Source organism: Pelodiscus sinensis, chromosome 23 (assembly GCF_052426305.1).
Source record: "Pelodiscus sinensis isolate ZL-2025 chromosome 23, ASM5242630v1, whole genome shotgun sequence".
NCBI classification, from domain to species: Eukaryota; Metazoa; Chordata; order Testudines; family Trionychidae; genus Pelodiscus; species Pelodiscus sinensis.
Window position 1 is genome coordinate 1,198,336 of NC_143074.1, and position 25,803 is coordinate 1,224,138.

The 25,803-nt window shown below is 56.8% G+C and overlaps 1 protein-coding gene across 4 annotated transcripts in view; it reads right to left on the minus strand.

Moving 5' to 3' along the window:
- NSMF (NMDA receptor synaptonuclear signaling and neuronal migration factor) overlaps positions 1-17,185 on the minus strand; it is a 51,912-nt gene extending 34,727 nt beyond the window's left edge. For 2 of the 4 annotated variants that reach the window (XM_089772842.1, XM_075905233.2), the window contains exons 1-2: positions 16,982-17,185; positions 6,642-6,703 (exon numbers count right to left, since the gene is read on the minus strand). In XM_089772842.1, the coding sequence (XP_089628968.1) occupies positions 6,642-6,703; positions 16,982-17,052 (133 nt within the window). In that variant the 5' untranslated portion in view covers positions 17,053-17,185. Of the gene's footprint in view, positions 1-6,641; positions 6,704-7,701; positions 8,065-16,981 lie in introns of those variants that run through there. The other 2 variants (XM_075905231.2, XM_075905232.2) reach the window with 2 other exon arrangements.
- Between the last annotated feature and the right edge of the window lie 8,618 nt (positions 17,186-25,803).

Genomic DNA, 25,803 nt, shown 5'->3' on the forward strand with positions numbered 1-25,803 from the left:
CGGGTTTTACGCCCTAGTCAGCAAGTCGCTCCCGTCGGGTTTTACGCCCTAGTCAGCAAGTCGCTCCCGTCGGGTTTTACGCCCTAGTCAGCAAGTCGCTCCCGTCGGGTTTTACGCCCTAGTCAGCAAGTCGCTCCCGTCGGGTTTTACGCCCTAGTCAGCAAGTCGCTCCCGTCGGGTTTTACGCCCTAGTCAGCAAGTCGCTCCCGTCGGGTTTTACGCCCTAGTCAGCAAGTCGCTCCCGTCGGGTTTTACGCCCTAGTCAGTAAGTCGCTCCCGTCGGGTTTTACGCCCTAGTCAGTAAGTCGCTCCTGTCGGGTTTTACGCCCTAGTCAGTAAGTCGCTCCTGTCGGGTTTTACGCCCTAGTCAGTAAGTCGCTCCTGTGGGGTTTTACGCCCTAGTCAGTAAGTCGCTCCTGTCGGGTTTTACGCCCTAGTCAGTAAGTCGCTCCCGTCGGGTTTTACGCCCTAGTCAGCAAGTCGCTCCCGTCGGGTTTTACGCCCTATTCAGTAAGTCGCTCCCGTCGGGTTTTACGCCCTAGTCAGTAAGTCGCTCCCGTCGGGTTTTACGCCCTAGTCAGCAAGTCGCTCCCGTCGGGTTTTACGCCCTAGTCAGTAAGTCGCTCCCGTCGGGTTTTACGCCCTAGTCAGTAAGTCGCTCCCGTCGGGTTTTACGCCCTAGTCAGTAAGTCGCTCCCGTCGGGTTTTACGCCCTAGTCAGTAAGTCGCTCCCGTCGGGTTTTACGCCCTAGTCAGTAAGTCGCTCCCGTCGGGTTTTACGCCCTAGTCAGCAAGTCGCTCCCGTCGGGTTTTACGCCCTATTCAGCAAGTCGCTCCCGTCGGGTTTTACGCCCTAGTCAGCAAGTCGCTCCCGTCGGGTTTTACGCCCTAGTCAGTAAGTCGCTCCCGTCGGGTTTTACGCCCTAGTCAGCAAGTCGCTCCCGTCGGGTTTTACGCCCTAGTCAGCAAGTCGCTCCCGTCGGGTTTTACGCCCTATTCAGTAAGTCGCTCCCGTCGGGTTTTACGCCCTAGTCAGTAAGTCGCTCCCGTCGGGTTTTACGCCCTAGTCAGTAAGTCGCTCCCGTCGGGTTTTACGCCCTAGTCAGTAAGTCGCTCCCGTCGGGTTTTACGCCCTATTCAGCAAGTCGCTCCCGTCGGGTTTTACGCCCTAGTCAGTAAGTCGCTCCCGTCGGGTTTTACGCCCTATTCAGTAAGTCGCTCCCGTCGGGTTTTACGCCCTAGTCAGCAAGTCGCTCCCGTCGGGTTTTACGCCCTAGTCAGCAAGTCGCTCCCGTCGGGTTTTACGCCCTAGTCAGTAAGTCGCTCCCGTCGGGTTTTACGCCCTAGTCAGCAAGTCGCTCCCGTCGGGTTTTACGCCCTAGTCAGCAAGTCGCTCCCGTCGGGTTTTACGCCCTAGTCAGTAAGTCGCTCCCGTCGGGTTTTACGCCCTAGTCAGTAAGTCGCTCCCGTCGGGTTTTACGCCCTATTCAGCAAGTCGCTCCCGTCGGGTTTTACGCCCTAGTCAGCAAGTCGCTCCCGTCGGGTTTTACGCCCTAGTCAGTAAGTCGCTCCCGTCGGGTTTTACGCCCTATTCAGCAAGTCGCTCCCGTCGGGTTTTACGCCCTAGTCAGCAAGTCGCTCCCGTCGGGTTTTACGCCCTAGTCAGTAAGTCGCTCCCGTCGGGTTTTACGCCCTAGTCAGTAAGTCGCTCCCGTCGGGTTTTACGCCCTATTCAGCAAGTCGCTCCCGTCGGGTTTTACGCCCTAGTCAGCAAGTCGCTCCCGTCGGGTTTTACGCCCTAGTCAGTAAGTCGCTCCCGTCGGGTTTTACGCCCTATTCAGCAAGTCGCTCCCGTCGGGTTTTACGCCCTAGTCAGCAAGTCGCTCCCGTCGGGTTTTACGCCCTAGTCAGTAAGTCGCTCCCGTCGGGTTTTACGCCCTAGTCAGTAAGTCGCTCTCGTCGGGTTTTACGCCCTAGTCAGCAAGTCGCTCCTGTCGGGTTTTACGCCCTAGTCAGTAAGTGGCTCCCGTCGGGTTTTACGCCCTATTCAGCAAGTCGCTCCCGTCGGGTTTTACGCCCTAGTCAGTAAGTCGCTCCCGTCGGGTTTTACGCCCTAGTCAGCAAGTCGCTCCCGTCGGGTTTTACGCCCTATTCAGCAAGTCGCTCCCGTCGGGTTTTACGCCCTAGTCAGTAAGTCGCTCCCGTCGGGTTTTACGCCCTAGTCAGCAAGTCGCTCCCGTCGGGTTTTACGCCCTAGTCAGCAAGTCGCTCCCGTCGGGTTTTACGCCCTAGTCAGCAAGTCGCTCCCGTCGGGTTTTACGCCCTAGTCAGTAAGTCGCTCCCGTCGGGTTTTACGCCCTATTCAGCAAGTCGCTCCCGTCGGGTTTTACGCCCTAGTCAGCAAGTCGCTCCCGTCGGGTTTTACGCCCTAGTCAGTAAGTCGCTCCCGTCGGGTTTTACGCCCTATTCAGCAAGTCGCTCCCGTCGGGTTTTACGCCCTAGTCAGCAAGTCGCTCCCGTCGGGTTTTACGCCCTAGTCAGTAAGTCGCTCCCGTCGGGTTTTACGCCCTAGTCAGTAAGTCGCTCTCGTCGGGTTTTACGCCCTAGTCAGCAAGTCGCTCCCGTCGGGTTTTACGCCCTAGTCAGTAAGTGGCTCCCGTCGGGTTTTACGCCCTATTCAGCAAGTCGCTCCCGTCGGGTTTTACGCCCTAGTCAGTAAGTCGCTCCCGTCGGGTTTTACGCCCTAGTCAGTAAGTCGCTCCCGTCGGGTTTTACGCCCTAGTCAGTAAGTGGCTCCCGTCGGGTTTTACGCCCTATTCAGCAAGTCGCTCCCGTCGGGTTTTACGCCCTAGTCAGCAAGTCGCTCCCGTCGGGTTTTACGCCCTAGTCAGCAAGTCGCTCCCGTCGGGTTTTACGCCCTAGTCAGCAAGTCGCTCCCGTCGGGTTTTACGCCCTAGTCAGCAAGTCGCTCCCGTCGGGTTTTACGCCCTAGTCAGCAAGTCGCTCCCGTCGGGTTTTACGCCCTAGTCAGCAAGTCGCTCCCGTCGGGTTTTACGCCCTAGTCAGCAAGTCGCTCCCGTCGGGTTTTACGCCCTAGTCAGTAAGTCGCTCCCGTCGGGTTTTACGCCCTAGTCAGTAAGTCGCTCCTGTCGGGTTTTACGCCCTAGTCAGCAAGTCGCTCCCGTCGGGTTTTACGCCCTAGTCAGTAAGTGGCTCCCGTCGGGTTTTACGCCCTATTCAGCAAGTCGCTCCCGTCGGGTTTTACGCCCTAGTCAGTAAGTCGCTCCCGTCGGGTTTTACGCCCTAGTCAGTAAGTCGCTCCCGTCGGGTTTTACGCCCTAGTCAGTAAGTGGCTCCCGTCGGGTTTTACGCCCTATTCAGCAAGTCGCTCCCGTCGGGTTTTACGCCCTAGTCAGCAAGTCGCTCCCGTCGGGTTTTACGCCCTAGTCAGCAAGTCGCTCCCGTCGGGTTTTACGCCCTAGTCAGCAAGTCGCTCCCGTCGGGTTTTACGCCCTAGTCAGCAAGTCGCTCCCGTCGGGTTTTACGCCCTAGTCAGCAAGTCGCTCCCGTCGGGTTTTACGCCCTAGTCAGCAAGTCGCTCCCGTCGGGTTTTACGCCCTAGTCAGCAAGTCGCTCCCGTCGGGTTTTACGCCCTAGTCAGTAAGTCGCTCCCGTCGGGTTTTACGCCCTAGTCAGTAAGTCGCTCCTGTCGGGTTTTACGCCCTAGTCAGTAAGTCGCTCCTGTCGGGTTTTACGCCCTAGTCAGTAAGTCGCTCCTGTGGGGTTTTACGCCCTAGTCAGTAAGTCGCTCCTGTCGGGTTTTACGCCCTAGTCAGTAAGTCGCTCCCGTCGGGTTTTACGCCCTAGTCAGTAAGTCGCTCCTGTGGGGTTTTACGCCCTATTCAGTAAGTCGCTCCTGTCGGGTTTTACGCCCTATTCAGCAAGTCGCTCCCGTCGGGTTTTACGCCCTAGTCAGCAAGTCGCTCCCGTCGGGTTTTACGCCCTAGTCAGCAAGTCGCTCCCGTCGGGTTTTACGCCCTAGTCAGCAAGTCGCTCTCGTCGGGTTTTACGCCCTAGTCAGTAAGTCGCTCCCGTCGGGTTTTACGCCCTAGTCAGTAAGTGGCTCCCGTCGGGTTTTACGCCCTATTCAGCAAGTCGCTCCCGTCGGGTTTTACGCCCTAGTCAGCAAGTCGCTCCCGTCGGGTTTTACGCCCTAGTCAGCAAGTCGCTCCCGTCGGGTTTTACGCCCTAGTCAGCAAGTCGCTCCCGTCGGGTTTTACGCCCTAGTCAGCAAGTCGCTCCCGTCGGGTTTTACGCCCTAGTCAGCAAGTCGCTCCCGTCGGGTTTTACGCCCTAGTCAGCAAGTCGCTCCCGTCGGGTTTTACGCCCTAGTCAGCAAGTCGCTCCCGTCGGGTTTTACGCCCTAGTCAGTAAGTCGCTCCCGTCGGGTTTTACGCCCTAGTCAGTAAGTCGCTCCTGTCGGGTTTTACGCCCTAGTCAGTAAGTCGCTCCTGTCGGGTTTTACGCCCTAGTCAGTAAGTCGCTCCTGTGGGGTTTTACGCCCTAGTCAGTAAGTCGCTCCTGTCGGGTTTTACGCCCTAGTCAGTAAGTCGCTCCCGTCGGGTTTTACGCCCTAGTCAGTAAGTCGCTCCTGTGGGGTTTTACGCCCTATTCAGTAAGTCGCTCCTGTCGGGTTTTACGCCCTATTCAGCAAGTCGCTCCCGTCGGGTTTTACGCCCTAGTCAGCAAGTCGCTCCCGTCGGGTTTTACGCCCTAGTCAGCAAGTCGCTCCCGTCGGGTTTTACGCCCTAGTCAGCAAGTCGCTCTCGTCGGGTTTTACGCCCTAGTCAGTAAGTCGCTCCCGTCGGGTTTTACGCCCTAGTCAGTAAGTCGCTCCCGTCGGGTTTTACGCCCTAGTCAGTAAGTCGCTCCCGTCGGGTTTTACGCCCTAGTCAGTAAGTCGCTCCCGTCGGGTTTTACGCCCTAGTCAGCAAGTCGCTCCCGTCGGGTTTTACGCCCTATTCAGTAAGTCGCTCCCGTCGGGTTTTACGCCCTATTCAGCAAGTCGCTCCCGTCGGGTTTTACGCCCTATTCAGCAAGTCGCTCCCGTCGGGTTTTACGCCCTATTCAGCAAGTCGCTCTCGTCGGGTTTTACGCCCTAGTCAGCAAGTCGCTCCCGTCGGGTTTTACGCCCTAGTCAGTAAGTCGCTCCCGTCGGGTTTTACGCCCTAGTCAGCAAGTCGCTCCCGTCGGGTTTTACGCCCTAGTCAGCAAGTCGCTCCCGTCGGGTTTTACGCCCTAGTCAGTAAGTCGCTCCCGTCGGGTTTTACGCCCTAGTCAGCAAGTCGCTCCCGTCGGGTTTTACGCCCTAGTCAGCAAGTCGCTCCCGTCGGGTTTTACGCCCTAGTCAGCAAGTCGCTCCCGTCGGGTTTTACGCCCTAGTCAGCAAGTCGCTCCCGTCGGGTTTTACGCCCTAGTCAGTAAGTCGCTCCCGTCGGGTTTTACGCCCTAGTCAGTAAGTCGCTCCCGTCGGGTTTTACGCCCTAGTCAGCAAGTCGCTCCCGTCGGGTTTTACGCCCTAGTCAGTAAGTCGCTCCCGTCGGGTTTTACGCCCTAGTCAGTAAGTCGCTCCCGTCGGGTTTTACGCCCTAGTCAGTAAGTCGCTCCCGTCGGGTTTTACGCCCTAGTCAGTAAGTCGCTCCCGTCGGGTTTTACGCCCTAGTCAGTAAGTCGCTCCCGTCGGGTTTTACGCCCTAGTCAGTAAGTCGCTCCCGTCGGGTTTTATGCCCTAGTCAGTAAGTCGCTCCCGTCGGGTTTTACGCCCTAGTCAGTAAGTCGCTCCCGTCGGGTTTTACGCCCTATTCAGTAAGTCGCTCCCGTCGGGTTTTACGCCCTATTCAGCAAGTCGCTCCCGTCGGGTTTTACGCCCTATTCAGCAAGTTGCTCCCGTTCGGGGGAGGCTGATGGTTTCATGCGGGTTTTTAGTGGCTGCGCTGCCGGTGAAATGTTTTGTAACGACAGCCCTGGAGCCCCGTGTCTTTCCCTATGGAACAGGGACATCAGAGGGAGCAGCCGGGCAAGCTTCTCCCGTTATCGTGTCTCAACACCGACCTGTAGGGATGTAGCAAAACCTCCCTCAGAGTCTGACAGGCAAAGCCCCCGCCCGCCACACGCTGGCAAGGCACCGCTCGAGGAGTGAAGGCCAAGGCAGCTGTGGTTTTACCTGAGCCCGTTGCTAACATGGAGCTGTAGGCAGACACTGGGAGCAAGCCTGGAGCTGCTCTCAACCAGCCCTTATGGGAGACACCATAACGTGCACTAGGGCTCAACGGCACGAATCAGGCCTCTTCACCGTGTGAAGACAGGGCCTAAGCGCGAGAGGCCAGCTGAGCCCCTGGTGATTTCAGACTGTACCTCCCTGCCCAAACTCCCTTCAAGGGAGGGCAGCTGCCGTGGCGGTTTTGGGATGGGCACCTCTCCCGTAACCACAACGTAGACCCCCAACACGCCATGGGAGAGCTCCTCAGCTTTCTCTTCTGCTGGACTATCTGGGGTGGGGCCCTTGCCTCTCCCTATTGTGACCGCACCCCCGGGGACACATCAGTACCAGCAGGACGGAGGCCACACCAGATTTCTCTTACCTGAGCCGTTTCTGCCCTCGGGGTGGTTCTGCGAAAGGTACTCGCCAAAGGCCCTTGCCGCTCTGAAAGTCCAGGAGGCAGACACCAAGAGAGAGGGGACAGGTTAGCACAGGAAGCGCCATTCGGGGCCCCACAGAGCACGTTCACGAGGCCTGTTTTCCAGAAGTCCCCTTGTTCCTCCCGCTACTTCCAGCTGATGCCAACAGAAATACACTGCACTGGGGAGGGGGCATCCTAGCCAACATGCCTCCACTTGCATGGGTCCGGCCCATCTCCCAGGACTGGTTAACGGTTACCTGGTAGGCGTTACCCGTTAAGGGTTTCCAGGTTACCGGTTACCCATCACATCCCTAGTAACACCTCAGAGGGCACCAGCAGGAAGCCATCCTGGCACCTGGGACAGTCCTAGCTTTCCAGGCTGAAGGGACTAGTCAGCGATCGCCTGAGCCGACCTCCAGCCTCGCACAGGCCAGAGACCCGCCCCAGGGCAGAGCTGCTAGGCAGGCAAACTGTCTTGTTTTAAAATGGCCAGAGATGAAATCCACCATGACCCCTGGCACTTGGGTCCCGAGGTTAATGACTCTGACTCTGAAACAACTGCGCCCTATTTCCAGGCTGATGCCCTGGGGCTGGCCTCTGCCTTGGGGACAAAGCGGGGGGAAGAATCCTTGTGCACCCATGCAGATGTCAGCCCCCCTACGGCGCTGGCAGTGAACAGGTCGAATTGTGGGGGCCTGACCCTGGGATGCCTCACTCCTACAAGGGGTAAACGGGGCAAAGCACACAAGCAAGGGCTCCCAGTATGAGCGAGGATCTGCACAGCCAGGCCCCTACGTGGCCGCTCCTTTGCAGCCACTTAACGAACCCTGGGGTGCAGGAAAGGAAGAGGCTGCCTTTGGGTGGGCTGGTGTGTTTAGGGTGTGGCACTCCCCCACCTCACTGCATGGCAGTGGCAACAGGAGAGCGGATCGGGGCTCACCTTGGCTGCTATGCCACACCTGCGAGAAGTTTTATACCAACAAAGAACCTGAAATTATTCAGATTCCCTTTAGGTTTCTACCTGTGGCAAAGACCCGAGCGCAGCTCAGTCCAATCGGTCTGCTCAGACACCCGGTTCTGATTGTCCATCTGTCCTAAAACCAGAGTGGGTCCCATTTGGTATCTTTTGAGGAATTGGCACCCAGTGACACGATGCCCCGTGTTCTTCACGCTAACCCTGTCATGCTATCATTACGGAATAACTTTATCGTCTTTTATTCAAGACAGGCCGTGGGAGGTACCATGGAAACAGCTGTCGTCTACTGATTGTGATTATCCTATTTAGCTGAATGGATCATTTTTGTATCTGAAGTTGTGAGTATTGTCTAGGCGTCCACTACACGTGACAAGTACCGGAGGGGGAGCCGTGTTAGTCTGAATCTGAAGTCCTGTAGCGCCTTAGAGACTGACAGATTTATTGGAGCATGAGCTTTCGTGGGCAAAGACCCACTTCATCTCTGCCCACGAAAGCTCATGCTCTGAGAAATCTGTCAGTCTATAAGGTGCCACAGGACTTCTCGTTATTTTTACTCCAAACGTGGTTACACCTGGGAAATGCCCGCTAGGCAGAATGCAGCCTGGCCGGCTGGACTGGCAGGGCCAGTAGGGAGAAGAACAGGTCTTAGAAGATGCTAATCTCCCACCGGGAGGCCCTCCTAAGGATGCCATGAACTGGCTATGGCCCTGCCGAGACACGTGACTAAGTCCTCTGGGCTCTCACTCCATCACAGAGCACGAGAGTTTTTCCACAGCCAGAAGCGGGAACTAAAAGTGGGAGCAACGTGCAGCCGCCGTATGCAAACGCTACGGGGGAGTGACGTCACTGAGGCGTCAAGAAAACGTCACAGTCCGTGGCACCAGGGGCTTTGGACTGACCTAAAGATCAGTGAGACGAGCACAGCACCAATGCAATATTCAGCCATTTACACCCCCCATGCAGATTCATGTCTAGTGTGCTGACCACACTAACCCTTGGGTCTCCTCCTGCATTCCTGACTCAGGGTCCCGATTCCCCCCCCCTTTCCCCAAGCGTATCAGTTGCACTTTGCCAAGCTCCAGCTCCGCCCACAGGTCCACTCGCTCCATGCCAGGCTAGGGATGTTAAAGGTCAGTTAATTGAACAGTCGAGTAACCGCGTGAATTCTTATCGATTACTCGACTATTCTATAGCCCGGGGGAGGGACAGGGGGACTGTCAGCCAGAGCGCTCCAGCACCAACCCCAAAGAGCCCCCTGCCACTCCACGCTGCTGCGTCCGATACAGGGCAACAGTGCGGGGGCAGCAGCCTCTGTCCAGGAGAGGCCTGAGCACCCAGACCTGGCGCAAGCTGGAACTGAGCTGGGCTGTCTGCCCGCCTGGCTCCTAATTCACTTTCAATGCAGAGCCGCAGCAGGGGTGGGTCCCGGACCCGGCGTGAGCCAGGACTGAACTGAGCTGCTGGCCAGCCTGCTAATAAATGTACTGGCAGGGGTGGGGTGGGGGCGAATGCGTGAACTCTATAGCATTAGACTTTTGCTTATCGGTTAATCGCCTGCACTATTCCAGACCCTTCATCTTATTTCTCTGCCCTCACCAGTTTTCACAGCTATTCCAGTTTAGCAACGTCTGCAAATGCCACGGATGCTCAGGGGACTCCCTCCTTCAAACCAGTAATTAATTTGGGAAGCTAAATTAAACCAGACCTGCTGTCAGTCTCTGCAGCAGGCAGCCCGCTCAATGCCAGCAATGTATTGGAGCTTGTTCTTTATTTAGAGTCTGTGACCAATGCACAATCTACAAGGCAATTTTCCTACCTAAGCCGATTTGAAGTCGTAACAATTTCATAAGACAGTACTGACTGCTTTACTAAAATCAGACACATGGCAGGTACTGTGTGTGTTATCGTACGCTAATTTCATCATTTGAAGCTTCAAAATAAAGAACAAGTATGCAGGAGCACACTCAGAAAGGTGCCCCTTCATTCCCACCCCAGAGCCTACACATCCTGTCTCAACCCAGCAAGGTTACGGCTAGACTGCAGGAGTTTTTCAGGATTCCCGAGATACAGTATCCCAGAAAAACTCTTCTGCATTCATGGATGCATTTGTTCTTCCACTTCCTTTAATGGAAGAGCAAACCTGATCTTTCGGTCACCCCTATAGTCCTCTTTCCCCAAGGAATACGGGGGCTTCCAAAAGAAGGGGCTTTTCTAACATTGGGTCCAGTCTAGACAGGCCTCTTCCTACAGAAGAATTGGGGAAAAAAGCAGCGGTTTAAGGGTTGGGGATAGCAAGTGATGGAGAGGAGGAGAAATCCCGCGCACGCCTGCCCCGGGGCTGACTCACCCCTCCTGCGCAGTGCAGGGAGCCCATGCTCCCTCCCACAGTACACCCGGCAGAGCAGCTAGTGCACTTCCGGAATCGCCGGAAGTGACGCTAAGCTGCGGGACTTCTGCCCATCCCTGGGATGCCGACACTACCTCCATGTTCACTGGAGGTAGGCAGTGGGGCTTCTTGGGGGTGGGAGGGAAATGAGGCCGGGGCGGACAGGACGCCTCGCGATCGACTGGTCGAGGCCTCGCAATCGACCAGTCGATCGCGATCGACCTGTTGGTGACCACGGGTCTAGACATAGCCTAAGAGGAAAAACAACTGAAGACAGTTGGCAGTTTATCGAAGGGATATTATTAAGGGTGCAAGAGCAAACTATTCCACTGCATAGGAAAGACAGGGACAAGAGACCACCCTAGCTTAGCCAGGGGATCTTGAATGACCTAGAAATGGAGTCCTACAAAAAGGGGACATTGTGTCAAATTACAAAGAGTGAAAATAAAGAACAAGTATGCAGGGGCACACTCAGAAAGGTGAAAGAACAAAACGAGCTCAATCTAATTAGAGACATAAAGGGTAACCAGAAAACATTCTACAAATATACTGGAAGCAAGAGGAAGACCAAGGACAGGGCAGGACCGCTGCTCAATGAAAAAGGAAAAACAGTAACAGAGAATGTGGAAATGGCAGAGATGGTTGACAACTTCGTTTCAGTTTTCACCCGAAGCTTGGTGGTGATTGGATGCCTAGCATAGGGAATGCTGGGGAAAGAGAGGTAGGGTCAGAAGTTAAAATAGGAAAAGAACAAGTTAAAATTACTGAGACAGGTTAGATGTCTTCAAGTCACTAGAGCCTGAAGAAATGCACCCTAGAACACTCAAGGAGCTGAGAGAGAAGGTATTTGAGCAGTTAGCTGTCAGCTCTGGAAAGTCATGGAAGTCGGGAAAGATTCCAGAAGACTGGAAAAGGGCAAATCTAGTGCCCAGCTATCAAAAGGGAAATAAGAACAACCCAGGAAACTACAGACCAGTGTCTGTGCCAGGGAAGATAATGGAGCAAGTAATTAAGGAATCCAGCTGCAAACACCTGGAAGATAATAAGATGACAGGTAATGGCAAGTGTGGCTTTGTCAAGAACAAATCCCGTAAAACCAACCTGGCAGCCTTTGACAGGATAACAAGGCTAAGGGGGAGGGGAGCAGTAGACGCGCTATACCCAGGCCAGTGGTGGGTAGCTCTTGGTCCACTGGCTGCCCTACTCCTCGCACCCCGTCTGCCCTACTCCTCCCCCACGCGCCTCTCACGCACGGGAGCCCTGCGCTTCCTCCTCCTCCCCCAGCACTAGGGAGGCTGTGGGATCTCCATCACTGGAGATATTTAGACACACATCTGTTAGGGAGGATCTATGTCGGAGTGGGCAAAATATGGCCCCATCCCCACATGCTGCTCAGAGCGGCTCTCTGAATGCTGCAAGGCCAGGGGAAGGGAGCGGCTTTGCGCGCTGCCCCTGCCCCAGCACCATCTGGCAGCTCCCGTTGGCTGGCACGTCCACCCACAGAACGGTCGTGCCCCAGAAATACTGACGGGCCGGGCACATGGTGTGGGAGCTCCAAAGAGCAGGGGGAGATTTCTGACACTTACACAGGCATGAGCAATGCAACACTGAACTGCAGCCACTTCTGGAGTGGAGCCAGCACCTGGTCACTCCCAGAAGAGTGGGGCATGTGGACCAAGGAAGCCTGGGCAGCCAGCTGTTCTCAGCAAGGGACTGATGATGCCCATGGAGCAGCCTGGGCCTTGAGCTTAAAGCCTCGTTTCAAAGACCCAACGTGCCACAAGCTGCACGGAAGTTAATGAGCCCACCTGGGAAAGCTGACGGGCTGAGTCAAACCGGCTGGGATTTGAATTTACGGTCTGAGGAACGGCAGGGAATTCAGACCAGTTGCTGAGCCACAATATTGCTCATTACATAACAGCAAACAAATTCTGTACCCTGCTGAGCAGCAGGGTCAAACCCGCGCGCCTGGAGATCCCGGCCGGCCGCACTCACGCCAAGCGACGGCCAGGAGACAGCGTGAGCGGGACGCCCCTCCTCAGGGGACGCCGCCGAGGGAAGGCCTTCAGCAGAAACTGGGACAATCCCACAGCGCCTCCCACCTGAGCGCGGGCTCCACCCAACAGCGCAGAGGCCCACGTGGACAGTCTCCTCCTCTCAGGCTACGACCACACGGCCGGTTTTTTCTGGAAGAGGATATGCAAATAGCACTCATTTGCATATCTTTTTTGATTCTTTTTGCAGAAGAGGCTTTGCCAATAAAAAGCCCCGTGTAGACGGGGCCGTTTGTCGAAAAAAACCATTTATGCAAGATCCCTTATTCCTCAAAACTCGAGGATTGTAGGGGAGCTTTGGGGGGCTTCTGACCTCCGTCCCACACCCTCAGTTTGGCAACTCTGCCAGGGGCGCTCCACAGGCCACAGCTAAGAACAGCCGCTGCGGTGGCCTGACAGGGCCCATTCAGCACGTGGCCTGGAACCGGTCAAGAGGCAGCTAGGAGTCCCTCCATGAGCATCACCCCAGCATCTTACCGGTCCTGTCCAGCAGTGCCAAGTGGACGAGAGTCTCTTGGCTGGACCCTGATCTTGGACTCTACAGCATTTCTAAGATCTGGGGAACACCCATCTCCTCCAGATCCAAAACGGGACACAACGGCAGCCAGAAACGATGCCCAGGCCGCCAGCATTAGCCATCTGTCAAAATCCACACCAGCATCCTCCCTCTGCCCCGAGAGAGCTGCCTTCTAATCCCACTGCGCCCAAGCAAAGCCACCGGGACTCCAGCTTCGGCGTCCTCACTCAGCGCACAGAACGTCAGCCGCGCTCACTGGGCAGAGGCCAAGGCCCTTGCTTCATTTGATGGACGCACGTCTTACCAACTAGAATACTCTGAACTCTGCCGCCTTCTTCACTCTCCACATCCCTTCCTCCCCTCCCCACCCTCACATCGGCGCCCGCCCGCCCAGCGCGAGGCTTTGCGTGTGTCCGCGCGGCACCAGTGGGGCTCCACAGAGAGCTGGAACATCGGGCTTTCTACCAGACAATTCCCCCTCCCCCCGTCTCCTTTGAAAAATCCACTTCCTCCAGTCTGCTCCCGAGTGAACGGCCAGGGCCGGAAGCAGACGTGGCCTGCGTGGACCTGCTGCCCACCTGGCAGCAGCCTAGCAGCCAGCAAGAAGCAAAAGGCGAAGGTCTCTAGAGGGCTGCAGCTGTTTTTGCCATGCAGCAGACACGGGCCTGCTCTCTGTCATCTTCACGGCCAATATTCCACAGGCCGCCTGAGAGTGAAACTCGTCTAGATTTACAAAAAAAAAAAAAAAAAAAATCCCAAGTACCATCAAGCGGCAGAGGTTTTTCAGGATCTCCCAGGAGCCGTAAGGACGGCCAGACTGGGCCAGACCAAAGGTCCACCTAGCCCAGTGTCCTGTCGGCCAACAGTGCCAACGCCAGGGAATCATCAAGTGATACCTTCCCGGATCCAGTCCCAGTTTTTGGCAAACAGAGGCTAGCAACACCATCCCTGTCCATTCTGGCTAATAACCATTGAGGGACCTAACCTCCATGAGCTTATCTAGTTTTTTAACCCTGCTATAGTCTTGGCCTTCACAACATCCTCTGGCAAGGAGTTCCACAGGTTGACTGTGCGCTGTGTGAAAAAATACAGAGGGACTATGTAAAGGAAACCTTTCAGAGGGTAAACGGAATGGCCTGAGACATCCCAAGAGGCAGGTAAATTTGGCTTATCACTGGATGGCTTTTTTATTACAGGAGGAATGGGAGCTCACCACTCTAGGAAAGCTACCACCAGCCATGTGGCCAGATGTGCAGAAGCCAAACCAGACAAATTCAAAGTATTTGACATTTACAAGCATTGAAAGGATTCACTCCCGATAAACCCTCTGATGCGCAGCTCATCAAGGCATTAAACTCCTGCCTCAGTGAGGCTGCCATTTGGCAGAGAGTATGATGAGCAAAACCGATTAATGATGGTAGCAAAGCTGGGAATACGCCCTGGGTAGAATCTTCACAGAGTAACTCTTCTAAGGTTGTATCATGAGCTATCTGGGCACAGAACACTTCTTCAAATGACCGGAGTTATGAGTAGGGGATATGAAAACTCGAAATAAACAGGAGAAGGAAAGGGGGGTCCAGAAAGATGCTCTGTCTCCCACCCCCCCTCCTGTTTACTGGACAATGGGTGTTAGACCAAAGTAGATACAAATCAAAGTCAATAGATAGATCGCTAAGGCAGGAAGGATGCCATTTAGAAAGCTCTTCGCACCTCACAGCATCTTTCTCTAACTCCCCTTTCCCTTCTCCTATACCTCCTCTATCTTCATGATACCATCTACGGCTACGTCTACACTGGCCCCTTTTCCGAAAGGGGCATGTTAATTTCAGAGATCGTAATAGGGAAATCCGCGGGGGATTTAAATAAAAATGTCCGCCGCTTTTTTGCGGCTTTTAGAAAAGCCGGAAAAGAGCGTCTACACTGGCCCCGATCCTCCGGAAACAGCGCCCTTTTCCGGAGGATCTTATTCCTACTTCAAAGTAGGAATAAGATCCTCCGGAAAAGGGCGCTGTTTCCGGAGGATCGGGGCCAGTGTAGACGCTCTTTTCCGGCTTTCCTAAAAGCCGCAAAAAAGCGGCGAACATTTTTATTTAAATGCCGCGGGGGATATTTAAATCCCCCGCGGATTTCCCTATTACGATCTCTGAAATTAACATGCCCCTTTCGGAAAAGGGGCCAATGTAGACGAGCCCTACATGTTTTGATAGCCTATAAAGTGCTACCAGACCATTTGTTGTTTTTTCCTGTAACAGACTAACTCGGCTACCCCCTGAAGCTCTTTGAAGGTTGTTCGTTTGAAAACATTTAGATGACACCTGACAGAATTGCATGCTACAATCTATGTGATCACATGTCAGATTTTTAGGTGTGAATTTGCTATTTTCCACAGTATAAACTAATATTTATCATATATTAACATTTTTTTTTACATATTAGTCACATGGTGCTATACAACGTATGTCAACATTTCTACAATGCAGAGATACAATGTGGTTTAGTTGCTACTGAAAAATGTTCCTACTCTAAGCAGCAATTAGTTACATTCCCTACAGGACTGCTAAGAGGCCTTATTTCTACCAGCTTAACTCTCCCCTACTAAGCCTTTTAAAGACTACACTTGAAAAAGAATCCTCCGAACTGTCATTCATGCTTAAATTCGACACTTTACACTTAAGTTTGAATAAAGACTCTAATTATCTTACCCATTACAAAGATAGCTTCCCCAATTATCACCTCTAATATCATTAGCTCACAGACATTTACCTCCCCCCTCATCCCCCTTCTGTTCTGAAATTTGATTTGTCCTTTTCATATGTGTTCATTTTTTTTTATCCTTTGGTATATATGGTTGTGACAATTTTCTTCCACTATTTGATCCGAGGAAGTGGGTCTGGCCCATGAAAGCTCATCACCTAATAAACCATCTTGTTAGTCTTTAAAGGGCTACATAGTCCTGTATTTTGTTTCAGCTACTAAATGCAGAGTGAACTGCAGCCCTTGGCTCACTCACGCCTCCAGTGAGCAAAGAGGCAGCCAGAGATTTTGCCACACAAGGTGTTTCTGAGGCACACAAGTGTGTCAATTAGGCATGGAACGCAGATTTCCTGACTGCACGTCAAGGCCATTAATTACTTGGGGTTTGTTTGTTATTCCCAATGAAGTGATTTTTTCACAGGCCTCCCACTAGGCAGATGGCTCCTGACACCTCGTGTCCTTTGCTATTTAAACCCGCTGGAAAGCCAGAATAAAACTAAAAATAACCGAGCCCTGTTCGCACTGGAGCCTGCAGGTCAGCCAGAGTTACCCAAGGAAACCAGCAGCACGTCGTTCCCCCGCCCCCACACTCCAGCCTGGCCCCCTTCCCAGACAAGGTGCCAGGGCTCCAAAGCAAACTCCCCTGAGAAGACAAAGAGGCACCGACAACGTTTGCACGTTGGGCACCGCTCGCCTGGTGGATTCACTAGGGAGGAGGCAAATGCAAAACCCTGCAAAACTCATCATCTTCTCTCACATACACACCGCTGACAGTGTAATGCATCTAGCTCCTTGCACGCGCGCGCGCACACACACACACACACAAGCTGACAGTGTAATGCATCTAGCTTCTTGCACGCGCACACACACACACAAGCTGACAGTGTCATGCTGCTAGCTCCTTGCACGCACACACACATACACAAGCTGACAGTGTAATACATCTAGCTCCTTGCACGCGCACACACGCACACACACACAAGCTGACAGTGTCATGCTGCTAGCTCCTTGCACATACACACAGAAGCTCAGTGTAAGGCAGCTCGCTGCTTGCACGAACACACGCGGGCACACACACACAAAGCTGACAGTATAATGCTGCTAGTTCCTTGTACACACGCACACAGAGCTGACAGTGTAATGCTGCTAGCTCCTTGCACGCACACACACAAAGCTGACTGTCATGCTGCTAGTTCCTTGCACACACACAAAGCTAACAGTGTCATGCTGCTAGCTCCTTGCACGCGCGCACACACACACACACAGAGCTGGCAGTGTCATGCTGCTAGCTCCTTGCACACACACACACACACACACACACACACAGAGCTGGCAGTGTCATGCTGCTAGCTCCTTGCACACACACACACACAGAGCTGACTGTCATGCAGCCTGCTCCACACACACACACACACACACACAGAGCTGACAGTGTCATGCTGCTAGCTCCTCGCACACGCACACACACACACACACACACAGAGCTGACAGTGTCATGTTGCTAGCTCCTTGCACACACACACACACACACACTCACACACACACACAGAGCTGTGCCCCGCAGCCCGCTCTCTGCGCCCCGCCCCGCCCGCCCGCAGGCTGGCCCGCACTCACCGCACTTTGGCGGCCACCGAGGACATGGCCTCGCTCCGCAGCGCCTTCCTCTTGGAGGCCGCCGAGCCCATGTCGCCTGGCGCGCGCCCGGGGACTCATCGCACGAGCCCGCGGCCCATCGCGGAGCCGGAGCCGCTAGCGCCGGGCCATGTGCGCGCAGCCTGGGGCCGCCGGCCGCGCATCCCCGCCCGCTGCTGCCGGGGGGCGGCTCGCTCCGCCCCGCCCCGCGCTGACATCACGGGCGGCACGTGCAGGGCGGAGGGTCCCCCGGGGGGGCTGCGCGAGGAGACAAAAAGCCCCGCGGGCGGGCGGCGGGGGGGGGGGGGAAGTCAGGGCCCAGCCGTGCATCCCGCCCCCGCCTCGCGCAGGGCTCTGGAGCTGGGCCTGCTCCCCGGGCCCCCCCCCCTTGCACGGGGCTCTGGAGCTGGGCCTGCTCCCCGGCCCCCCCCCCGCCTTGCACGGGGCTCTGGAGCTGGGCCTGCTCCCCGGCCCCCCCCCCGCCTTGCACGGGGCTCTGGAGCTGGGCCTGCTCCCCGGGCCCCCCCCCCGCCTTGCACGGGGCTCTGGAGCTGGGCCTGCTCCCCGGGCCCCCCCCGCCTTGCACGGGGCTCTGGAGCTGGGCCTGCTCCCCGGGCCCCCCCCCCCCCTTGCACGGGGCTCTGGAGCTGGGCCTGCTCCCCGGCCCCCCCCCCCTCCTTGCACGGGGCTCTGGAGCTGGGCCTGCTCCCCGGCCCCCCCCCCCCCCCCCCCCCTCCTTGCACGGGGCTCTGGAGCTGGGCCTGCTCCCCGGGCCCCCCCCCCGCCTTGCACGGGGCTCTGGAGCTGGGCCTGCTCCCCGGGCCCCCCCCCCCGCCTTGCACGGGGCTCTGGAGCTGGGCCTGCTCCCCGGGCCCCCCCCCGCCTTGCACGGGGCTCTGGAGCTGGGCCTGCTCCCCGGGCCCCCCCCCGCCTTGCACGGGGCTCTGGAGCTGGGCCTGCTCCCCGGCCCCCCCCCCCGCCTTGCACGGGGCTCTGGAGCTGGGCCTGCTCCCCGGGCCCCCCCCCCCCGCCTTGCACGGGGCTCTGGAGCTGGGCCTGCTCCCCGGGCCCCCCCCCGCCTTGCACGGGGCTCTGGAGCTGGGCCTGCTCCCCGGGCCCCCCCCCCGCCTTGCACGGGGCTCTGGAGCTGGGCCTGCTCCCCGGGCCCCCCCCCCTCCTTGCACGGGGCTCTGGAGCTGGGCCTGCTCCCCGGGCCCCCCCCCCGCCTTGCACGGGGCTCTGGAGCTGGGCCTGCTCCCCGGGCCCCCCCCCCGCCTTGCACGGGGCTCTGGAGCTGGGCCTGCTCCCCGGGCCCCCCCCCCCGCCTTGCACGGGGCTCTGGAGCTGGGCCTGCTCCCCGGGCCCCCCCCCCGCCTTGCACGGGGCTCTGGAGCTGAGCCTGCTCCCCGGGCCCCCCCCCCTTGCACGGGGCTCTGGAGCTGGGCCTGCTCCCCGGCCCCCCCCCCCCCGCCTTGCACGGGGCTCTGGAGCTGGGCCTGCTCCCCGGGCCCCCCCCCCGCCTTGCACGGGGCTCTGGAGCTGGGCCTGCTCCCCGGCCCCCCCCCCCCCGCCTTGCACGGGGCTCTGGAGCTGGGCCTGCTCCCCGGCCCCCCCCCCGCCTTGCACGGGGCTCTGGAGCTGGGCCTGCTCCCCGGGCCCCCCCCCCCCGCCTTGCACGGGGCTCTGGAGCTGGGCCTGCTCCCCGGGCCCCCCCCCCCGCCTTGCACGGGGCTCTGGAGCTGGGCCTGCTCCCCGGGCCCCCCCCCCCGCCTTGCACGGGGCTCTGGAGCTGGGCCTGCTCCCCGGGCCCCCCCCCCCTTGCACGGGGCTCTGGAGCTGGGCCTGCTCCCCGGGCCCCCCCCCGCCTTGCACGGGGCTCTGGAGCTGGGCCTGCTCCCCGGGCCCCCCCCCGCCTTGCACGGGGCTCTGGAGCTGGGCCTGCTCCCCGGGCCCCCCCCCGCCTTGCACGGGGCTCTGGAGCTGGGCCTGCTCCCCGGCCCCCCCCCCCCGCCTTGCACGGGGCTCTGGAGCTGGGCCTGCTCCCCGGGCCCCCCCCCCCCGCCTTGCACGGGGCTCTGGAGCTGGGCCTGCTCCCCGGGCCCCCCCCCCCGCCTTGCACGGGGCTCTGGAGCTGGGCCTGCTCCCCGGGCCCCCCCCCCGCCTTGCACGGGGCTCTGGAGCTGGGCCTGCTCCCCGGGCCCCCCCCCCCCGCCTTGCACGGGGCTCTGGAGCTGGGCCTGCTCCCCGGCCCCCCCCCCCCGCCTTGCACGGGGCTCTGGAGCTGGGCCTGCTCCCCGGGCCCCCCCCCCGCCTTGCACGGGGCTCTGGAGCTGGGCCTGCTCCCCGGGCCCCCCCCCCCGCCTTGCACGGGGCTCTGGAGCTGGGCCTGCTCCCCGGGCCCCCCCCCCCCGCCTTGCACGGGGCTCTGGAGCTGGGCCTGCTCCCCGGGTCCCCCCCCCCCCCGCCTTGCACGGGGCTCTGGAGCTGGGCCTGCTCCCCGGGCCCCCCCCCCGCCTTGCACGGGGCTCTGGAGCTGGGCCTGCTCCCCGGCCCCCCCCCCCCGCCTTGCACGGGGCTCTGGAGCTGGGCCTGCTCCCCGGGCCCCCCCCCTCCTGCACGGGGCTCTGGAGCTGGGCCTGCTCCCCGGGCCCCCCCCCCGCCTTGCACGGGGCTCTGGAGCTGGGCCTGCTCCCCGGGCCCCCCCCCCCTCCTTGCACGGGGCTCTGGAGCTGGGCCTGCTCCCCGGGCCCCCCCCCCTCCTTGCACGGGGCTCTGGAGCTGGGCCTGCTCCCCGGGGCCTGCAGCCCTGCTCTGTAAACAGCCCTGCGGGGTGCGCTGCGGCTGCCCCCCGCCCCGGCCGGGTCAAGCTGAGAGGCCCCCGCCCTCCCCCGGCCGACCCCAGGAAGAACAGGGGCGCAGATTTGTTCAGAGGCCGCGAGCCGGCCCCGGCGGGTGTTGTGCTTCGAGGGCCACGAGCAGCAGCTTTGTCAGCTCGCACCTCAGTCCGGCCCCAGCCCACGTGGCCTTTGCAGCAGAGCAGCTGCCCGGGTCCAGCCTCTGCCCACCCTCAGCTCCCACTGAGAACCAGCCACCAGCAGGCCTGGGCCTGGAGAGGGGGGGGGGGAGCTACAGCTGGGCCCCCACCAGCTATTTTCACAAACGCCCCGACAGACCACGAATGCTCGAACCTGGGCCGCTGCCACTTTCCCAGCTACACCAACGTGGCCCACGGGGACTCAGCACCAAGCTGCACCTGCCTCACCGCAGCCTCAGACCACCTGACTCCTGGTGCGGCCTGAGGCCAGCTGTGCTGTAGGGGACACGGTTGTAGCTGACAGGCAACCGCAGTCCTGGAGCCTGGTGTCATGGGCTTCAGCCCAGACTAGTGCACAGAACACGTAGGAAGGGCCTCCAGCCAGCTGCACACTCATTGCTAGTGTGTGCTGCAGCCACTCCTACTTGCACTAGTTAGCCATGGGGCATGGCCACGCCTGTCCGGGCTCCGGCCACACTGGCCCTGAGGCGGGGCCACGCCTGTCTGGGCTCCGGCCACACTGGCCCTGAGGCGGGGCCACGCCTGTCTGGGCTCCAGCCACACTGGCCCTGAGGCGGGGCCACGCCTGTCCGGGCTCCGGCCACACTGGCCCTGAGGCGGGGCCACGCCTGTCTGGGCTCCGGCCACATCACCATATCCAATTAAGGGACCGGGGCTTGTGCAGAAAGGTGTGTTATCATCTGGAGCTAGTGCTAGGCTGTAACCTGAGCTGCAAACCCACATTAAAACTGGAGTTGTGGTGTCTTCACTGCCAGTTTGACTCAAGTTAGTTTTACTCCTTTTCTCATCAGTGTGGACGTACCTCAAGGGCCTGGCCTTGCAAAGCAACGAGCGCTCTCCATGCCTGTGAAGCTCAGTGGCAGCCAAAGTCGGTCCCCAGCGTCTCCCAGGCCTTCCTAGACCAGGGCTAAGCTAAGGGCAATTTCCCTATGGCTACCCTTGACCTGCTCCACGACCACCCCCATCCCTCCACTCCCAGTTCTCTCTAGACCCCTGCAAAAAGGCGACTGTTGTCTCAAAAACTGCAACATTTGTGTACCAAACCATTTGTCATGGCCGTAAAGCCTTAGTTTCTCTTGATGGGAATGGCAGCCTTTGAATGCAGGAGAGTCACAGAAATCCCAGCTTCTGTGTATGAATTCACCCACAGGCCGTGGCTTTGAGGCGCTGTGTTGTGAACACGTGGACGCTGTGCCCTTCTGCCACGTATTGCTATGAGCTCGTCCCATCCACAGTAGAGGGTATTGCCCTCCACTGCAGGAAATTCTGGGCAAAATCCCTTGTCCTCCAGCAGGTGACTAATCAGCCAAGTCGGTTTCAAACATGAATTCTGTCATAACCCTCACGCATGGCTCAGTTTGGTCACCTCACCTGGCAGAGCAATGGGCTTGCTTTGGAGCCATGCTAAGCACCCACAAAACCCATGGCAGCCAGTGTGACTAGCCCCTCGGTGGCGCTTCTGGCAGCAGTTCAGCACGTCTCCGGCATTTGCTTCTCTGGGCTCGGGCCAGAGGACCCAGGCAGGTGCTTGAAGGGCAGGTGAGGTTTCATCTCAGCACTGTGGTCCATGCTGCCCACTCCCATGTGGGGCTGTGCAGAGTGACCGGCCAGCACCTCTGGTAACGGCTGTGCGCTGCCTTTTCTCTTTACCTGGGTCTTTCTTGTGCAGTGGTTGGGGCCAAAGCAGGCTCACCAAACCTCCACGACCAGGCTATGCTGGTGTCTCCAGGAAAGGAAGGTTAATCTCTAATGATATATTATGTCTTGGGATGGAGCCTTCAGGAATATGTCCAGCCACAACTGGCAAGCCAAGCTCTATGCATTATCACAAACCTTTTTCCTTCGGGTGCTGTTTTTCTTCCCTTTCTCTAAGTGGAACTGCCTGATGGCAGGTTTTAAAACCCCGCATGCACCCAGCAATCTGTGCCGAGATTCGATTCCCTGCCCTGGGCCCTTTCGCTCTGTTTATGGGAAATAAACATCTGATGAAGCTGTGCAGGAAAGGTGAGCCTTTCTTCCTGTTCTGTGGACAAAGACAGAGCCACCCACCAGAGACAGCCAAGCCAAGCAAAAGGACCGTGGAGGATTTTTTAAGGAAGAGGGAGGTGACCCTTCCCTGTTCAGCTTTGAAGCCGATGGTGCAATCTCCCAAATTGTACAAAATATTTCAGACGTTTCGAAACAATGTTAAGCAAAAGCACCTGCCTGTTCATCTCTCTGTTGGTATTCTACAGGAACAAACTGGGCCCAGCAGCAAGATATTAAAACACAATCACCAAAACGAACAGAGCTGCGGGCCCACAGCGCCCGGGCCCGTTTCCTGCCAGTCCCGTGCTGGCACATCACAAAATGATTCAACGAACAAAAGCAAACCAAACGCAGCCCAGTGCCCACACGTCGTCCTCCTTCCCGCACCCAGGGTGGGGCATGCTCATTCCAGGGCCTGTTCACGCTCACGTCACCCTTACTGTGCAGGACTGTTCCCTGGGACACAGCACCAAGGTGCGGTTCTAGTGACAGCTGGCAGCCTTTGCAAATCTTTAAAAGCTTGCACACATCCAACGAGTGGAAAGGCGAGTGTCTCGCACGGACAATCCCAAACATTGACATTACGAACGAGACCAAAACTTGGAGATTGGTTTAAAATCGCTGAATTTTTCCAAGCTAATACATTTGGGCTATGTCTAGACTGGCATGATTTTCCGCAAATGCACCACCCTGATCCGCCTCGCCCCTCCTGGCCCTCACCGCAAGGCAGCCTGAGCCCCGGTGGAAGAGCAGGTGAGGCTTACGAAGAAAGAAGCTGCCGGCCTTTTCCTGCCTTCCCCCAGCACGTGCTCCCTGCGCAGCCTTGCTGATCCGCCCCCACTCCGAGCTCTCCCGCCGTCCATTTCTGCCTGTTCGGAGAAGGGCTGAGGAGTTCTTCCTAGGGTCTCCATGACGAAGATGCTCAATTAGTTATTGTTGTGGTTGGACTCGTGTACCATGTTCCCAGCCGGATTGCTTGGTCTGGATCCAGATCTCATTGAAGTGCGGGAGCAGCTGGAGCATAGAAATCATCCCCCACATACAACCAGAAGGAAGGCTCATGATCACACCGGGGCTCGAGTGTTACGTTGACATGTTGGAGGTGCCTAAAGGGAACAGTCAAGGCTGAGGGTCCGTTAGGTTCAGCATTTTACAAACCTGCCCGGAGACATGGGGCTCGCCCTGAGACGTTGGGAGTCTGCAGCCAAGCTAGCCTCGCTGGCTCGGCGCGGGGCGGACAGTGGCATTCCCGTGCCCACCACTCTGACCTTTCCTGTCTTCACCTTGCCCTCTCCTTTGCCATGGGCAGTCGCACCAATCGCACCTTTGGACCCCGGACGGCCTCGGCGTGTTGACTGACTTGGCCTCCTGCCTAACTCCAGCCACCGAACGTCACTAAGTCTGTCCGGCGAGGAGAGACAGACGCCGTCTGGGAGGGCTCACTGCTGCTTGGGACTTTTCGTGGGACCAGGTGGGCATCTCAGCATACCAGTCAACACGCCGCCCTGCCCGCGGTGAGCCATAGCACGAGTGCCACCCTGCCCCGGGCAGCAGAACTCGATCTGCCTCCAGCCCTGGCAGATCCAAGCCGCCGCTCGCAGGCGTCTCCATCCCGGCCTTGCGGAGCGACCCGGAGGCTGGTGAGCGGCAGGCCCCGTCCAACGTGCTGCCTGGACTCACTTGTAGAGTAGAGCGGAAAAGTGACTTTGCATGTCTTGCTCACAACACACCTGTTAATGCATCCCAGAATCATGTTTGCTTTCTTTGCAACGGCATCACACTGATGACTCATATTTAACTTGTGGTCCACTATAACCCCTACATCCCTTTGTGCCGTACTCCTTCCCAGACCATCGCTTCCCATTCTGTATGTGAAACTGATTGTTCCTTCCTAACTGGAGCACTTTGCATTTGTCTTTATTAAACTTCATCCTATTTATCTCAGACCATTTCTCCAATTTGTCCAGGTCATTTTGAATTATGACCCTATCCTCCAGATTAGTCGCAATCCCTCCCAGCTTGGTATCATCTGCAAACTTAATAAGGACACTTTCTATACCAATATCTAAATCGTGGATGAAGATATTGAACAGAGCCGGTCCCAAAACAGACCCCTGTGGAACCCCACTTGTTATGCCTTTCCAGCAGGATTGTGAACCGTTAGTAACTACTTTCTGAATACGGTTATCCAGCCAGTTATACACCCACCTTATAGTAGCCCCATCTAAGTTGTATTTACCTAGTTTATTGATAAGAATATCATGTGAGACCGTATCAAACGCCTTCCTCAAGTCTAGGTTTACCACATCCACCGCTTCTCCCTTAGCCACAAGACTCGTTATTCTATCAAAGGAAGCTATCAGATTGGTTTGACATGATTTGTTCTTTACAAATCCATGCTGGCTGTTCCCTATCACCTTGCCACCTTCCAAGTGTTTACAAAGGATTTCCTTAATTACTTGCTCCATTATCTTCCCTGGCACAGAAGTTAAACTAACTGGTCTGTAGTTTCCTGGGTTGTTCTTATTTCCCTTTTTATAGATGGGCACTAGATTTGCCCTTTTCCAGTCTTCTGGAATCTCTTCAGTCTCCCATGATTTTCCAAAGATGATAGCTAGAGGCTCAGATACCTCCTCTATCAGATCCTTGAGTATTCTAGGATGCATTTCATCAGGCCCTGGTGACTTGCAGGCATCTAACCTAACTTTTCTAGGTGATTTTTAACTTGTTCTTTTTTTTATTTTACCTTCTAAAATTACCCCCTTCCCACTAGCATTCACTATGTTAGGCATTCCTACAGACTTCTCAGTAAAGACCGAAACAAAGAAGTCATTAAGAATCTCTGCCATTTCCAAGTTTCCTGTTACTGTTTCTCCCTCTTCACTGACCAGTGGGCCTACCCTCTCCTTGGTCTTCCTCTTGCTTCTAATGTATTTATAAAACGTCTTCTTGTTTCCCTTTATTCCCGTAGCTAGTTTGAGCTCATTCTGTGCCTTTGCCTTTCTAATCTTGCCCCTGCATTCCTGTGCTGTTTGCCTATATTCATCCTTGGTAATTTGTCCTACTTTCCATTTGTATAGGACTACTTTTTTATTTTTAGATCATTCAAGATCTCCTGGTTGATCCAAGGCGGTCTTTTGCCATATTTTCTATCTTTCCGACACATCGGAACAACTTGCTTTTGGGCCCTTAACAATGTCCCTTTGAAAAACTGCCAACTCTCCTTGGTTGTTTTTCCCCTCAGTCTCGATTCCCATGGGACCTTACCTACCAGCTCTCTGAGCTTACCAAAATCTGCCTTCCTGAAATCCATTGTCTCTATTCTGCTGTTCTCCCTTCTACCCTTCCTTAGAATTGTGAACTCTATGATTTTGTGATCACTTCCACCCAAGCTGCCTTCCACTTTCAAATTCTCAACCAGTTCCTCCCTATTTGTTAGGATCAAATCTAGAACAGCTTCCCCCCGGTAGCTTTTTCAACCTTCTGAAATAAAAAGTTGTCTCCAATGCCGTACAAGAACTTATTGGACAGTCTGTGCCCCGCTGTGTTATTTTCCCAACATGTATCTGGATAGTTGAAGTCCCCCATCACCACCAAAATTTTGGGCTTTGGATGATATTGTTAGTTGTTTAAAAAAAGTCTCATCCACTTCTTCCACCTGGGTAGGTGGCCTGTAGTAGACTCCAAGCATGACATCACCCTTGTTTTTAACCCCTTTTAG